Source organism: Haemaphysalis longicornis, unplaced genomic scaffold (assembly GCF_048455015.1).
Source record: "Haemaphysalis longicornis isolate Haplotype H1 unplaced genomic scaffold, Haemaphysalis longicornis Haplotype H1 scaffold_8, whole genome shotgun sequence".
In the NCBI taxonomy this organism is placed as follows: Eukaryota; Metazoa; Arthropoda; class Arachnida; order Ixodida; family Ixodidae; genus Haemaphysalis; species Haemaphysalis longicornis.
Window position 1 is genome coordinate 106655709 of NW_027526445.1, and position 17111 is coordinate 106672819.

Consider the following 17111-nt stretch of genomic DNA (forward strand, 5'->3'; position numbering starts at 1 on the left):
TTCTTTTCTTTTCTTTTTTTCGACCCACGGTACCCCAGCCCGTACTGCAATACTGCAAGGACTGCACAGTCAAGCGGGACATTCGACACCTCCTGTGGAACTGTGGGGACCTCCGTGAACTACGAGCCCGACACGCCCAACAGGTGCCATCATACGAAGAGGGGACGACGCCCACCGATCCTAGACATGCCAAGGAGAGATTGCTCTCCATGTGGGAGTTCGCCAAAAATTCGGGCGTAGCCCGAAGAATTTAGGGCCTAGAGGAGCTCTGCACCGCCTTCCAAACCCCCTCCCCCACTTTTCTTAGGCCACTGTCCACCCCTTTTCTTAATAAAGTTTTATGCATACATACATACTTCCTTCCTGCAACTCTCTTTGCGCTGGAGCGTTTCCTGAACTCGGTGTGGTGTCGTTGTCACCATCCGTCCATGATGATGATGATAATTGATAATTGCTTGTCGTTGGCCTACACAAGTGAATGGACCATTACATGCTGAACAATTGTCCTGTGAAAAACTGATGCCGCCTCCCGAAGACCACGAACTCATACGAGCCCCCTTCAACCATGAATCCTCCCTTCCCAACCCCCCCACCCCCTAAGGCCTCCGCCATTCCCTTTTTGAATAAAAGATTTAACAAGAATAACTTAGTGGGGTAATTACGTATCATCTTGCTGAAAAATTAATACATGTATTTTATACTCGTTGTTTAACGTAGCGCTGCTGTTAGGGCAGGCGCAGAAAACTTATTTCTTCTATTACAGGGGGTATACAGTCCTAGGCGATATTCCCCTCTCTGCTTTTCGTCCCCCAGCATTCTAATCTTCTTTTTTTCTTCACAGCATGACAACACCTCGGCTCCCTTTAAAATAAAAGCCCCCTGCCTGAAATTTACTGTCGTTATAATGACGTGAGATCTATTATACGACTGTATATGGCTACTTTTTGATTGAAGTTAACACCATCTGTGCTACACTTAAATCCTCGGGCTTCTGGAAGCCGAATATTTCCCTCATATAGATTTGGATGGATACCATCGCATTCCAACACTGTGAGCCGCATAGTTTCCATTTCTTTTCCGCAGACCCCGCATACACCATCATTTTGTGAATACTTCCCCACAAAGCTCTTAGTTCGCAAGCAACCTGCTCTCTTCTCAAAAGGCAAAGCATTGCCTTTTGAATTATCATAGAAAATTTCCTTTCTGATCTCCAATTACTGATGTCCACAATTTCGAAAGCCACGCACCCGGTGTCTTCACAGTGAAAGCTGTGAAACCTGGTGTCCACACTGACCACACGTCAATAAAGATGCATATAGCAGTTTATAATCGACCGTTGTTGTAAACTTTCGGTCGCTTCAACTCAAAACATGATTGTCAATATTTGCGAGCAATTTCTTAAGTTATAGATTATAATTCAAAGCTTTCTATATTTTTGGGCTCATTTAAACTCAATAAGGCCGCACAAAATCTTCATCACAGTTAGAAGTAGGCAACAGTAGAGCTATGAAAGTCTTTTGTAAGACGAAACGAATTTTTTATCACTGCGCGGCTGCGATTTATAGACTGTTACAGTGTAACACAAAAAAGTGCTTTAACTAGTTGGTGAACCGACACATCCATTTTTTTGTCGCACCTTTTCGCTAGTTATGATGAAGGCCAGATCCCATTAACGCAGAAGCAGTAGCCAAAAAGAGGATAAAGATTTAATTTGAGGTGCACGCACGACATAAAAAAAAACTGCCATTTCCAGATGAATTATGCTTATATTCAGCCTCGTAAGTATAAATTTGAGTCACATGGCATTTATCTCATTGGAAGTGAGGTGTTACAGGATTGGATTAATGTGAACAATGCATGCCTCGGTACTGGAGCGTCGTTTGTCGACAAATATACATCGCTGACTGGAAGTAACAGCGTTCTTTATGGCTTAATCCACTGATTCCAAATATATATGCGTGTTAGACCTGGATATAAATGTGCTTAATACTTGAGGTCAGTTTAGGCTAGCTGCCTCTCAGAATGCATTTCTTATTTGCATGCAAGCTTATCTGCTCACTATTTACATGTTTAAATTTCGCGGCTCCCGGCTAAGCCGCATATTTTACGGCGGTGCGGTAAACAAATAAACGGAAGCAAGGCTAAACCCACGAAAGTTTATCATCGAATATTTTAATGGTTATTATTAACTAGTAAATAAATGTGATTGAAATAAATGTCCACCGTTTGTAGGGTTTTGGCGGCATCTACTGTCAGCACAGAACACTATAGTGCAGATGGCAAGCGCCACTCAGTGGGCGGAACTGAAAGCAGAAAACGTTGACATTACGTCTGATGCACTTTCGCTTGCCAAAACAACTTTAATAAAAACTAAAATAAAGACTATTGCTTAAAATAATGCCGAAATTTGTGCCAAGGTAATGAATGTTGCTGTTGGTTCACTCCATTTACTTGTTGCGCATCGTCTTGCCGCTCCTGGGTGGCGCCACTATTTGGCCACGTCGCGTGCGGTTACGTCATTCGTTGACTCCACGGGCCGAAGATTCCGCTGGGATAGAGGGTGGAGGCAGCCATATTGAGAACTTCCGGAATCGTCAGATCTGATTGAAAACGCCGTAACACACGTCCAGCGAGCCCAAGTCCTGTCACCGACACACCGCCCGACAGCCACAGAATGACTACGATGAATCCAGAGTAGTGAGTAGACCGCAGCTTCGTGTTTTCGGGCCGTTTGTTGGCACTTGTGTCCGGGGGTGTCGCCGGCTAAGCCTACCGTAACAGCTACGTGTGTGCTCTTAGCTGGTCGACGCAAGAGAAAAGCGGCTTCGATGCCGTCGTGACGCCTCCACGTAGACCCTAGTCGGCCAATGCGGAAGCCTGCTTGAAGCTGTTTAGGCAACGGCGGCGATACGTTGAGCGATACGTTGAGCTTCGGCGGAGTGCTGCGTTGTACTCCGCTATGAGCGAGTCCTGAAATGTTTCCATTGATTTGAGGCGAGTCCGTCACGGGTTCAGATTAGCCGCCTGCTGCAAGCTTGCTGTCGCTTTACGGGGCAGATGACTCATGTTCTCGGCTGTTTGTGCGCTGGATTAAAAAATCGGTCCTCGGTGAGCGTCAGGAGAAAAAAATCGGATTTTGGGGCGGGTGTGAGCGGGCGTTGGGTCGAACCGATAACGTTACTTGTTGCGACGGGCCATGCGTGGAGGTGCCAGTCAACGCCTTACTGCGACGTTTAGGAAGTTAGCTGTTGCGTTGCGAGTCTATTTTGGCCCTACGAGGTGCTGATTACCGACACCGTTTCGGCCGGAAGGAATTGTGGCCCTTGCGGTTGCCTGCTGGCGCATTTCTTTGTGTCGTGTTGGGTGGTCACCTCTCGTTGAAGACAGCTGTTTTTCCCTGTAGGCCTAACCAACGGGGTGGTGTTTTGTTCCACCTTGCTTGGACCCCCTCCTAATGGCTGCGCTAATCGGCAGCCGACCGTTTCCTTTGCGGCCAAATGTGTCTTTATGCTCTGCTTTGAACGTCTGCGTTGTTTCACGCTGGCTGCGGTTTTGCTAGGCCGTGTAACGTGGTATTATTGTTAAACGTGTTCAAGCAGGTTTTTGGTAAACTTTTTGCCCTAGTTTAGCGTAATACGTATGGTTGTCATTCAGTGACAGATGCAATGCCATTTTTAGTTGCCCGACATCTAACAGCGGGTTGTTCCCGAAAAAACCGGACGAGCGAAATAAATGCGTGACAGCTCGTCAATCCGCTCTTGCTGGTGCTAGTGGGTACATTGGCCTCGCCAATCTGCGCTACGCGTGACCATGCCAAGGTCACGCTGGTGTTCAACTCAACCGATCAGGTTTTATCGTCTGCTGCTCCGAGTCGTCTGCACACAGTATTCCCTGCGCAGGCGATCTGTTGTTGACTTGTAGCGCGTGATTAAAAATCGCTCGTTGCATCTGTTGCTGAAGGTGCGAACTACGCGACTGCTCGTTGCAACACCCTTACGTCAGTGACGCAGTCCCGTCACGGGTTCAAGGTACCGAGCTGTCAGGTGGGCCGTGAGGTCATAGCTGAATTGCGCTTTAATTGCGAACGAGACAAAGCCGTAGCCGCCATTTGGTTCTTGCGTGCGGTTCGAGTTGTCTATTTAGCGACGTTTGCTTACCGTGTTATGAAAGCTTTTTAAAATCAACTCGGGATACGTGCGACGTCGGTTTTTCTGCGCAAATTTCCTTCTGTTCGTTGCAACACCCTTACCTCAGTGGCGCAGTCCCGTCACGGGTTCAAGGTACCGAGCTGTCAGCTGTTAAAGCCGCGGAGTCATAGCTGGATTGCGCTTTAATTGTAAACGAGACAAAGCCGTAGCCTCAATGTTGTTGCGTGCGGGCCGTGCTGTATCGTTTAGCGAAGTTTGCTTACCGCGTTAAGCTGCTTGAAATCAGCTCTGAATACGCGGTACGTCGATTTTTTTTTTTTTTTTTGCGCAAATTTCTTTCCCTTCGAAGTATCAGCTGCCTTTGCATGCCGTCGGTAGCAGGTTGTTGCCGCATGGCATTTGCTAACGCGACGGGATTGCGTAGCGTTGTGTGAACGCAGCGCGAACGATTTTCCTTGTAGTTCTTTCCTTTTTTTCTAGTTCTGGCTTTTTCCCACCGACTGTCGCGTCACCCTTTACACCTGGCAAAAACAAAAAGTAAATGGTGTAACGAATAAAAGGACGCGGGCGGTGTTCGCGATTGCTTGTAGCGGCGGCTGTCGGCGTTGGTGAGCTGGCTGCGGCAGGCTCGTAGAATGACGGGCGTGCGGTGGGTGACGTTCTCGGGCGCCGCGCTCGGTCGGGTTTCGTAAGCGCATTTATCTCTCGACTTCGCAGCGCACGCCAGCCTCGCTTGATAAGGAAAATAAAGAAATGCGGTCGAACGAAACGGGGCGTTGCTAGCGAGCGAGGTGGTAACCCTTTTAGTACGTATATCGGGGTGGCGGGCAAAACGCCCAGCGACGTTGAAGTGCTCGGTCGCTCCGAAAAAGCGACTGAATCGAATCTGTGTCGATACCACCGCGAACTCGAAACCTTCTGTTTCCAAAAACCCAGCGGCTGAATTCGAGTACACTTGCAAGCATTTGGGAACACCTGTTGGCTCCGTTATGGCATACTTTTGTTGTGTAGTCTGATCTTATTGGCTAGCGGGAGTTGCGGCAACGTTGGAGTGATGTATCGCAGGAGGCCTCTCCGATTGTTGTCGACTTTTGTTGAATGGCACAGAAATGGGGGCAAGTACAAACCTAAACCAGCCAAGCAATGTGTGGGTCCATAGGTTACACATATTTTAGGTCACGTTGTACCTCTGTTATCAATGTTCGCAGAAACAGACCTTGCCTCATTTTTGAATGTGAAGCTGGGTGATAACATTGTGTGGTCATGGTACACTGAACTTCTTTTTGGGGTGTGGAGATAAGGCAGCTGTATTGCACTGTGCTATTGGCAGGCTGTGGAGAGCAGCCAGCAAGATAGCCCACAGCAATAGACATTATTGCTACCCCATGTAAACCGCTTTCCCTTCCTTGCTACACAGTATGCCTCATTCTTTTTTCCACGTGCTCTGAAAGCAACCGGCCGTTGCTGCAGAGCGCACCTTTTTTTTGTCAGCTGATTCTCAAAATCGCGTTAAAAGAAGTCACTTCGTTGTGTAGTCTACATTTGTCATCCAGCCTCTGTTGGGTTATCCATTTGTCTGAAATCTTGTGTTGAATCTGTCCTGAAAAGAAAAGTTTGACCGAATTTGTTGAAATCCTTGCTTGATTTTGGTTCTGACTGCAAATTTGGCTGCACATTATGGTGATCAGCAATAACCCTACGGTAGGCAAGCAATAAATGTTAACCATTTGTTCGATTTCTGGCCGCCGCGGCTTCTTTTCTGGCGGAGGCGAAAAGCAAGAACGCCCATGTGTTCGAGATTTCGGCACACGATAAAGATCCCCAGGTGCTCAAATCCCGGGGGAACCCTCCACTGCGGCGCGCCTCATTGCCTGTGTAGCGTCGGCGTGCTAAACCCCACAATTAATCGAGTCATAATTAAACGTAACTATTTCAAGTGGTTTTGCCTAACCAGGATTTGCATGAATGCCTTTTACGACAAGAGAGAAATGTCGCATCATGTCAGTACTGTTCCAAATGGGCTTGCCAGTCAACATGTCAGAACCGAAGCATAGTTGCTTTGCGAGGTGCACAATCGCTTTTTTAGTCAGCTTTATTTTGGCAGCATGAAGGAAGTTGTGTTGCTTAACAGGTGACTAGGGAGGGGGATGCAAAAGTGGGTTTAGTCTCTATTTATCCCTAGGAAGTAAATTTTGGCGGTGATGAGTAGGTTGGAACACATGAATTGGAAAGGGGAAAATAACAGTAGTGATTAGGAAATTGGTTTTGTATACAGAAATAAGTCTAGCCGCACTCATCTTGCCGAGCCAGGCACTGTGCGGGAGGCACGTGGAGGTGTTGTGATAACGGCTGGGCAGCAGTACAGCTGGCACTGCTTGCACCTGCCAGATTTATCCCTTGTATTTCTGTCACTCGTGCTTGACAGGCTATTGGGGCTGTCTTAAAACATCACCTACTTAGGTCAGAATGCTTTGATTTCGTTCGTGCAGTTCATTTGCGATGTCAGTCTTCTAACCCACTCGAGTGAAGGCACGTTTCCAACACCAACTTGACCCTGTTTTTCATGGCTTTTGCCTGCACCCTGTTCGTGGCATCCGTTTTGTTTGCTTGAAGTGTATGTATAAAGCCTCATGTGCGTTGTTCTACTTATTCAGCCGGTGATAGAAAAATTTGGGGGGATATGGCTTTCCGTTTATCAATGCCTTTGTTACAGGGCTAGTGGCTGTTCCGTTTTAGTGGAGTTGCTAGTTGAGAAACTCCATGATCCATTGAAGGAAATTAATTTAAAGGGGGCTTTAGGAAGTTGGCTTTTTTTTGTAGAGCTCGGCCAATCATGGAAACTCGTTTGAATTTGACGTACCGTGATATCTTCTTTCTTGGATATTTGAGGGTTGGTGGCGTAAACAAAAAATTGTCGTCGCATACTGCTGTCACCTCGGGAAATTTGTGGCACCTCAAAGATGGTTTTAGTGTGGCAATGGTGTATAGTTAATGGCATTGTTGGGGAGTTAATGTGCCTCATGTTGAAGCTATTCTGGGCAAGAACCATTTTCCCAGCATTTAGAATTTCACTGAACCTGTTAAAAACACTAAGCTGACCCGTGGTGACAGTGACAGCGTTTGAACAAACTGCAAGCAGTCCGTTAATCAGCCTTCAGGTCTGTTCCTAGTTCCAGCAACATTTAGAGATGCAGTGGTGGGGGATCGATGGACATGGGCTTGATGTACGTGGCAAGCTATTTTGTTTTGAAGGTTTGCAACAGATCTCTAAAGCTGAAAGCACACACTGTGGCAAAGGGGTGCAAATGTGGAGTTGAATATAGCAGGGGTTTTGCGGGAGGTACTGTTTGGTACTGACAAGTGTCCCCCCCTGTTTTGGGATTTTTCAATCAGCATTGGGTTGTGATGAAATTATCATACTACTGTGACCTCTTGTTATTTCCACATGCCCTGACCGCTGCTGTGTTTGTTCTTCTCCCTCTTCTCCTCCCCGCAGCGACTATTTATTTAAGCTTCTCCTCATTGGCGATTCCGGAGTGGGCAAGTCCTGTCTGCTGCTCAGGTTTGCGGTGAGTGCTTCTTTCCTCCACAAACACCTTCCCCTCACTTCGCGTAACGGAAGCCAGGACAAGTGTTGTTCGTTTGGGGTCTGACCGCAGTCAACTAGAGGAACACTGAAGTGAACCAGTGGGAAATGTAGGCTGCATTGTGCCTATGTGACTTGCTGATTATTTAGTGGTACCCTAAAGCCTCAGTTCATCTGTGATGGGCAGCAGCAGAGCAAACAGCACGAGACCACTGCCCTGGTGTGTGTTTGAGACTGTGTCGGCTGTCAAAATTAAGTTCCTCCCATTTTGTCTTTAATATATCGCTTTCTCAGGCAGGTTTCAGTTGTTAAATGTAGCGAAAATGCGGTAAATTTAGCATTGAATACTTGTGTTGCCATTGCCGAAAGTAACATTGGCGAGTATAGTGCATGGGGAACAGCACTTTGAGATTTTTCTGGGAATGTATCCCTTTGCTAAAATTGTGTGTGTTGGAGCTTGGGCTAAAACATCGAGTACTTTTTTTCTGCATACTGACTTGCCTGCATACTGACGTCAGACCCGAGTGACATTGGGCCTCATGTCCAATGCTTAGGCACGGAACCTTAAATAGCGAGCCCTACAGCATGCCGAGCAACGCCATACTCGTATGTTGAGCTGCATTAGCGGTTGGCGATTACAGAAGTTAAAAGTGACTTTAGGCCTAACGTTGGGCCATTGCATAACATGCCCGCACCATCCCCTTGTGCTGTGTATCACACCCTACGCACACGCCTTGTAAACATAAAATGTGGGTTGCTTCACGGGGCGGTTTCTAAATTCCTGAAATTCGCCAAGGTAGGTCAATAGGGCCTTAGCGCTAAAGTTTTTCCGGTCTACAGTTGTGCTTTTTCATGGAGTTTCACTGTTCCATGTACTTTCAAATTGGATTCATTCATTGCTGGGCCTTGACAGTGTGAATTTGTCTCAAGCTCCCCACGGCTACAGGGCCCAGTGCGAGCAGAACTTTTATCATTTGTAATCGTAGACCAGTCTCTGCATTTGTCCCTGTTTCGGTGGGGAGCCTTTTAATTGGCGTACTACTCCCTTCACCTACGTGTATCGGCAGTTGTTATTCTGGTTGTGAGGTGGGCCGACCCTCGTCTTATTCTGTCGCTCCGTATTCTTCTCTCTTGGGCAGTGTCAAAAGCCAGAATTTCTCCCTACAAGCTGGCTTAGCGGGCAGCATTGCTCAGCGATGGGGATGAGGCTTGTGTTAATTTTCATCTCATTGGCGCTGTGAAAAGGGCCTCGCAACAAGGCTGTGACGAGAAGTGAACCCTGTTTTAAGAGCGAGGCTGTTCTTGGTCGAGGCTTTCATGGGACGAAGTGTGGTGACACGGTTGCAGTGATGTGGAGAGGGCATTGCCTAGCATGGGGGAGAGCAAGCATCAAGCACACACGCAGCAAGACAAAAGTATTGTTTAACGAGACACTATTATGAGCAAGGCTTTTTTTGGTAACTACAACTTAATCTGGTGGCAGTGCTTATACATGTAGACATTTTTAAGCAAATGGTGTACATTAGGCATATTTGAGGAACGACATCTAAACATAAGTGGTATTTGCATCCTCCTTTTTTAATTAAAAATGTTCCAGTAGATGGCGGGAGCAGTGGAACACGGCAACAACGAATTGGCACAAATTGGAATCGATCTGCAGGCTTCGAGAAGTCCTGTGGAGCTTAGCCTTGTGATTAGCGAATAGTTTCGCTGTTAACATCAGCATTGACGACGTTGTCATTGAAGTCTAGCGGTTTTTTTTTTTTTTTTTTTTTTTTTCGTTAGTATTCATTCCTCCACACAAGTGAAGGGTTTTTGTAAAAGTATATTGTGGGCTCCATCTGGGTGGGAGCATCTTAGCAGCACGGCTGCTTAAAAGGGCCATGAAGACAAAATAGAGGTCTGATTCATAACTGCTCTTTCCCCAATAACAGTGGTACCAATTTTATCACAAACTTCGAACGAATAATTGGGACATTAGAGGAAACATAAAGCAGTGTAGATGTTCTAGCAATTTCACTGTAAAATTGTGAAATCTTATTTGTGCGGCCGCCAACCTTAGCCTTAGTATCACTTGAACGCGGACATGCGGTTACAGCATAGAGAAGTTTTTTTTTTTTTTTTTTTTTTTTGTGCTGGCTCATACTCCTGCCCATAGTATGTCACTGTAGCACTAAATTCAAAATTTTCACTATGCCTAGCGTTCTTTCGGTTAAAAAAAAACATGAAACTCCTTTGTTGCTGGAATGGAGTCTACGGAAGGCTCGTTCTTTCGAACTGAACGAAGTCGTATTTTGTCCGCGTGGTTAAAGATTGGTCCAGTGCTCTCTAGGTGTGGAAGCCAAGCTGTGCCATGCGTGACGACAGCGTTTGTCTCCTTGAATGCCTGTGATGGCCTTTTTCTTCCTTGGATGTCTGAGTGGCACCCCTCCTTTTTTCATCTGCACCGTTGTTGGGCAGTGTTGTTTTTGTGCACGGTCTTATTTCTCCCCTCTGCCTCTCTCTGTTCCCTGCAGGATGACACCTACACGGAAAGCTACATCAGCACAATTGGTGTAGACTTTGTGAGTACCTTTGCAATCTGGCTACGTTACCCCTTGGTTTGTGTAGCTCTACTGCTGGCCCTCTTTTGACTTAGCTTGGAGTGGTGTTCATTTAAATCATTAAATCAAAGGAAAGGTACATACATTGTATGCACAGGGACCCAACAATGTTGTCAAAGGGTCCTCACGCAGCGGTATTTAAACCTGATCGTATCTGAAGCTGCAAACTGCCACTGTGCCTCGTCGGAAGAACTTGTTTTCAAGCTTTGGTAAAAAAAAGATGGTAGCTATAATTCAGGTGTGAACTTCTCCTCTTGGAGTGTGGGTGGAATGGTGTCGTCATTAGTTCACTGTATCGGAAGTCGGGATGAAAGGTAGAGCGAGGTCTGCCAACTGAGAACAGAGTAGTGGCTGGAAATAATTCAGGAGTGAGGCTTTTGTTCAACTGACCTGGTGCGTTAGGTAAAGAGTAGCATTGAGCCGTATTGTAATCCGTCGCTTACCGTGAACTGCCCCATATTGTGAACAGAAGTAGGAGCACATGTGTTGGGGTGGTGAAAGTCCAATCGCTCTGAAAGAGGTTTTTAGAGAACGGTTTACCACATGACCTTTACGTTTGCCACAGGTGTGCACTTGGTGCGCAGTTCGTGCACTTTGTGCAGCGTGCAGTTAATGCACTTGGTGTGCAGCAATGCTGAAGTGTCATTTTTGGCATTAATCATGTCTGAGGTGGGTGGGCAAGGCCTTTGTCTGTGATGACTCCTGAATGTAAGGAATGATTGCCAGTGATGCTCTTCCTATCAACCGTTCCTTTGGCTGTCTGACGACAAGGTCTTGGCGCCTGCAATGCCAGCTGGTGCAACAAGGGGATGGCTGGAATCTGTAGCGGTGCAACAGGCTTGAAGCAAAAACAAAATGGCCTTGTGTGTTGTTGCCGAAAAATTCTAGTGAAGGACTTTTGTTTCTCTTTAATTATTTCGCTAACTGACGATTAGTGTGTGGCCCTTCAGTTTGTTACTTCTGGCCTAATAAGCAAGGCATTAAGTTGCTTTATCTCCCATAGTTTTTGCCCACACAGATACATGCTGGTTATTGGCCAAATGCAGCGTTTATTTGCAGCTGTGGGTGTTTGGTTGTTGAAACTGCTTTTTAATGATTGCTGTACACTTGTTGCTTATTTATAAATTTTTTTTGAGGCTGAAAAAGAGGTTTTGGCATTGACATTTGCAGTTACCCCAGGGGTTTTTTTTTTTTTTTTTTTTTTTCCTGCTAGCTTTTTTTACCATTTCCTCACTCGTGTCTTCCTCACTCATGCCTTGTTCTCTTGCAGAAAATAAGGACAATAGAGCTAGAAGGAAAGACCATCAAGTTACAGATCGTGAGTCCCTACATCTTGCATCCTTTGTAATACTTGCATGACGCATACTGTCTGTACAAGCCAAGCGTAAAAGCGAATTCGCATGACCTTCTAGTGCAGTGCATGAAAGATTTACTCTGCGTGAACAGAGCTGCTTTGCACGTGAGCGAACCTAAAGAGCTTTGAATGCGAAATGGCTGGTAAAAGGTAATGTAGCCATTGTTGTTTGGATGGCAGTAAAGACAGCAGTGGAGCTGCCCTGAAAAAATAATGTCAAGGAGTAAAGTGGGTGTTTCTGTCCTCGTTAGCCTTGTGAAAGGACTTAGAAAGGGGCAGTTTTTGCCAGCCACCACTTTGGGGCAACATTCTGGGGAAAGCTCTGCTTTTTAGCGTGGTCTGTACATGTTGGCCTTGATGTGTGCCTTCTCTTCAAAGATGGCGTTTCATCCACAACCCTCCACTTTTGATTCACTTCTGCATTTTATAGTTTCTTTACACATTGCATTAGATTTAGTACTTCTTTAACTTCTCACTGGCCAGGGAGGAGGAGGCCATGTGATAGGATGTCACATGCACGCCTGCATTTTAACTTGGCGCATTGTGGTCGAGCCAACTGAGTTCCGATGCCTGCCTGCCTAAGCAGTCTTCCAATGTGGGCGGGAGCCAACTGTCATGTTCCCTTGGTCTTCCAGTGGGACACAGCAGGGCAGGAGCGCTTCCGCACCATCACATCCAGCTACTACCGGGGAGCGCACGGCATCATCGTAGCCTACGACGTCACAGACCAGGTGGGTGGGTGGAGGCAGCAGCACTGTACTGCGGGGGGCCATTTTTTGTCTCTTTAGCACAAAAGTTTCATACTAAGACCGATGGTGTCCTGTCAAACTAATACATTTCCCCATAGATCAGTTGTCCAACCAGAAAGCTCTCATGAGGTATCTGAACACACCCCTGTGTGTGGAATTGGGCTTCCATTGTATCGAAATGGTTTCTTGAAAGTCCCCAAAACAAAGGAATGATTCTAGATAAGACAGTACACGCATCAATCATGAAGGAGTACAATAGCATACCCTTGTCTCAGAAACCACATATCAGTATTCATTTGGATGGGGCGTAGATGCGTTTACCTGGTGCGGGAAAAATCATCGCATGGGTTTGTTCTTTGTCTGCAGTTTGGGTCTTTGAAGGTTCGGCGGTTGGTTGGACACACTTCCAACGAAGTTTTTGACGACCTTTTGATGTCCGAAAGCTTTGGTGCTCCTCTCAGCTTTCTTCAGGCAGAAATGGCAAGGTTTTTCTGGGTTTCATTTCCTGGCAGTGCACAAATGTTGGCTTAGCAGCAAGGTCCGTGCCTGGCTTTAGCATTGTTGAAAAAGTGGCTGCACGCTGGTTGCTAGTGGCCTGCAGAATGAGAGTAGTTGCCTCCGTTCGTACGACAAAGAGCCACGGGCCAAACTTTTAACTCTTTAATCCAAGGAGAGAAGAAAGTGGGTGTTACGGCACATTGGGCTGCAGCAACACCAGTACAGAATTAGGCAGAGTAATGTTCCAAATCAGAGTCCAGTGCACTGGCTGGCTTGCCAAGAGATGCGCTTTTTTTTATTCATTCCAGTGGTTAATCATGCCTTGGCATGAAGTTTTGTGCTGCCTATTGTAAATCACTTTTTTTGCGTGTGAGCAGCTCTAAAGCATCTAAGGCCAACTTCAGTGGGTGCCTATCTATTCCCATCCACTGCATTTATGTGTGAAACTGACCAGAGGCGAGGGGTGGGAGAGGTGGAGGGGCGAAAGGGGACGAGGCCCCACCACTGGAATGGTTTTGAGTTTATTTTTCGCTGTGCACAAGCTTGTCAGTTTTTCTTGGCTAGTGTGGAAGTTAGACAGAAGGGGCAGAGATTACTGAGGCTTGAACGGCTGAAGCTTGTAACACCACTCGGCCTCCCGAAACTTCGGCAATAACTTTGTTGCAAAAAGTGCTTCCAAGCGACATTTCACAGTCGTGATTTCAGGGAGGCATCTCTGGGAAATGGACCATATCAGTGCTACTAACATGACTTTGCTGCCAGGGCTGTCTCGTGTCTTTTTGAGTCTGACGGCCCTGAACCTACAGCAACAAGCTCTAGATGTGCACAGATGTCGGTGGAGTAAAAGTGCCATTTTGGACGGTTTCCTGATGTTGTAGGAAGTGTTGAAAGGCTGGGTATGGATGCACACTTGAAAACGGGCTCTGACATTTCTGTTAACAGTTGCGTCAGTTAAAAGAGAGAGAAGTGTAGGGAAAAAATGATCACCATTGACATGGTCTAGGCTGCAGCATTACACAGCTGTCTGTTTGGGGGGAAGCTTTCCTTTGAAGTTCTTGTGCAAGCAGCGCAGTTCGGCGGTCATTCATTGGCATTTCTCCCTTGTGTTGTTTGAGGCACGAATAGTGAACATAGGGCAAGGTCCTAAAGCGCTCTTGTGGCACCGTACGTAATGCTGTATTCAATAGTTCTCATGCTACTGGCTACATTACAGCAGAGTTCTTTTCCTAGCTGGTGGCTGGGGGCACAATTAGTGACTCATTCTGTAAACGAGGCTCCTTGGGATTCCCTTGCGTTCTAGTGCAGCTTGCCTGTTTGTGTGGAAGTTTCAATATGTGGTGTGCTTACTGAATCTTAGACAAGTGCCTGGAGACCCTGTACTCTGCGTGTACGAGGTTTCGACACACAATAGAGATTCCCAGGTGGTCAAAATTAATCCGGAGCCCGCCACTATGGTGCGCCTTATCGCCTGCGTTGCGTCAGCATGTTAAACCCTGCACGCAAGCAAGCCTGTAATGTGTACCATGCTGTTACTATTGCAGAACCACTTGTGGGGTAATGGTTAAATATAAAGCGGTAGGAGCAGGTGGGGGAAGTGGTGGCAGCAACATTTGCGACATTGCTGTAGGGCAACGCGCAGCAGCTTGCAAATCGAGTGTGCATCCGAGGCATGGTGGCCTCACTGTGCTTGCTTCTCCGCTTCTTTTGGCCCGGTGCAGGAGTCCTTCAACAACGTGAAGCAGTGGCTGCAGGAGATTGACCGCTACGCCTGCGAGAACGTCAACAAGCTCTTGGTGGGCAACAAGAGCGACCTGACGACAAAGAAGGTCGTCGACTACACAACGGCAAAGGCAAGTACTCTCTTCGTACCGCCTCCCTCCCGCTGGGGTGCCATTGCGAGCATTTGACGGTCTTTCAGCGATCGTGGGTGTTTGGTTGTAGGTTGTATTTAAAGTAGGCTTTGCCACGGAGTTAAGGTGCTTGTGCTCAGAGGGTCTGAGACTGGTGTTGGGGGGCCGGCAGTGTGCTAGGCATATGCCACAAATGCACTGGGTGTGTTCGACCATCGCCTACGAGTACGATTACATGTGCTTTATTGTGCAGCTCAGCTTTGTGTACTGGAAGGAGGTACTGTTCAACGAAAGTAGTGTGTGGTATGCCCTGGAGCTGGACTGTCCAAGTTACTCCTAGGTGTTTATGAGGCTCTTGCTGTGTTCATCCTAAAGGTTGTTGTTATAAGATTCAGGGGGAGACAAAAGCCTTCTGTGTTAAACAGATAGACTTCGAGACTGAGAACTCCAGGCAGAAAGCTATAGGCCAAAGCTACCATGTGACAAATGTGTGCATCCCTATAAAAGACGTCAAGCTTTGCGGCTGAGTAAGTTGTAATGCACTTAGCTGCCAACTGTCTGGCCTGAGACGCACTGGCACATTTAATAGGATTGTTGAAATGTAACTGAGCCGGCACCACTGGTGCTGTGTAGTCTCATCACGATGCCGTTGAGGGTAGGAGAGGGTTGAAGAGCTTAAAGAATATGAATTGGTGGTACTGGAACGTCTTCAAGATATTTTTCATAGGTTCTAACGTAGTAATGTGTAGCTTCATTTGCTTTCGAAATGCCAGCTTTCTATTTTATTATGGTCATTCTGAAGTAGTTATACATCGCTGTTAGATTCTATGCGGCAGTACAAGGCACAGTCATCTGCAAAAGGGGGAATGAACAATGAAATTTTGTGAATAGGTCATTTATAAAGATTAAGAAAAGCAGTGGGACTAGTACAGAGCCTTCAGGCACTCCGGAGATAACTCCAGAGATAAAGGGGTCCAGGCTAAGGCTAGAACGTTTCGCTAATAAGCAAGGATGATTGGCTGGGTTACCTGGTGGTGTGCTTCAAAGCGCTGATTGTACAGTTTGCAGCACTTAGTTAGCGAGTCTGCACGCTGGAAGTTACACAAGGTGCATTCCAAATATAGATGAGTAACGCCACCTGGCTTGGCGTGGTTGCACGCTTTTTCTGACGTGCTGTCGCCACTTGTTCCCTCCCGTGCCACACTGTAGGAGTTTGCGGACCAGCTGGGCATTCCGTTCCTGGAGACGAGCGCCAAGAACGCCACCAACGTGGAGCAGGCCTTCATGACGATGGCGGCCGAGATCAAGAACCGCATGGGGCCCCCGACCACCGAGGCGAACCTTCGGGGCACCGACGGCAAGATCAACCCAGGCACGCCGGTCCAGCCACGGGCATCGGGCTGCTGCTAATCCCCTCTGCCCCCACTCCTTGCACACCGTCCACCACCCACCCTTACCACCACCACCCCCGGAGCGAAAGAGAGCAGCTTCACACCTGTCCCCCTATTGCACGCAGTCTCTTCCTCCTCTCCCGTCCCTGCCGCTCTCTTTCCTCCTCCAAAGAGGGTTGACGACACGAAACGGGCCAGGGTAGTGTGCGGATGGTGGCTGCCAAGGGCATGCGGTGTAGTGGCGCGGACGTTTTTGAGTCTGGGTTGGAAAGGGGCAGTGCGCCATCTATCCATGCCTGCCGCAACTGCTGCCAGCCCTCCTTCCTGGGCCCTCCCCTTGCTGCTGCTGCTGCTGCTGCCGCCGCCACGTTTTCAAAGTGTAGTGAAAGATGAAGACCCGAGATGCACCTTGACTGCCCGTTCTCCCTCCCTCCCTCCCTCCCTCCCTTCCTCCTTCCTTTTCGGTTCTGTGTTAGAACGAGACCTCTCCTCATCTTCCTCCCTCTGCCTCCCGAGAGACTTGTGCACCCCCTGTTGAGCTGCTACCTAACCATTGTCACCACCTCTGCTGCTGCTGGCAGTCTCTCTGTACAAGAACTTGAGTTTTGAGTGGGCACTGCAGAAATGGCTTCGGTGTGAAGGCGTTGCCGGGGCGTCGCCGCATTATTGTTGCGACAGACTGCACGCTCTGTTTTTTTTTTTTTTTTTTTTTTTTTTTTTTTTTTTTTTTTTAATCACCGAGAGTAACGTGTCAAGGCACAGGAAAGGGCCGTGAAATGTGTGGCTGCGGCGGCTTGGTCCGAAACAGTTGTCATTGTTTTAGGGGAGGACACTTTTTTTTTTTCCTTTTTACATTCGTATGTACATTGACACCTGCCAAGTTATGGCCAGAACTGAACTGTGCGCCGAGCCGTGGCCTCCAAGCCCACCTA

At 47.4% G+C, this 17111-nt stretch overlaps 1 protein-coding gene across 1 annotated transcript; it reads left to right on the plus strand.

Annotated features, from left to right (window-relative positions):
* The first annotated feature begins 2527 nt into the window (after positions 1–2527).
* Rab1 (RAS oncogene family member Rab1) lies at positions 2528–16576 on the plus strand. The gene is made up of 7 exons (XM_077680906.1): positions 2528–2697; positions 7645–7717; positions 10251–10298; positions 11608–11655; positions 12327–12422; positions 14657–14788; positions 15998–16576. The coding sequence occupies exons 1-7, from the start codon at positions 2675–2677 to the stop codon at positions 16196–16198; spliced, it is 621 nt and encodes a 206-aa protein (XP_077537032.1). The 5' UTR covers positions 2528–2674; the 3' UTR covers positions 16199–16576.
* Positions 16577–17111: the final 535 nt, after the last annotated feature.

Bases quoted from the DNA above. Each gene is read 5' to 3' on its own strand.
- Rab1 (XM_077680906.1), top strand. From the start codon at position 2,675: ATGACTACGATGAATCCAGAGTA. The intron at 7,718-10,250 runs GTGAGTGCTTCT...TGTTCCCTGCAG, and splicing joins GTCTGCTGCTCAGGTTTGCG to GATGACACCTACACGGAAAG. The intron at 14,789-15,997 runs GCAAGTACTCTC...GCCACACTGTAG, and splicing joins TCGACTACACAACGGCAAAG to GAGTTTGCGGACCAGCTGGG.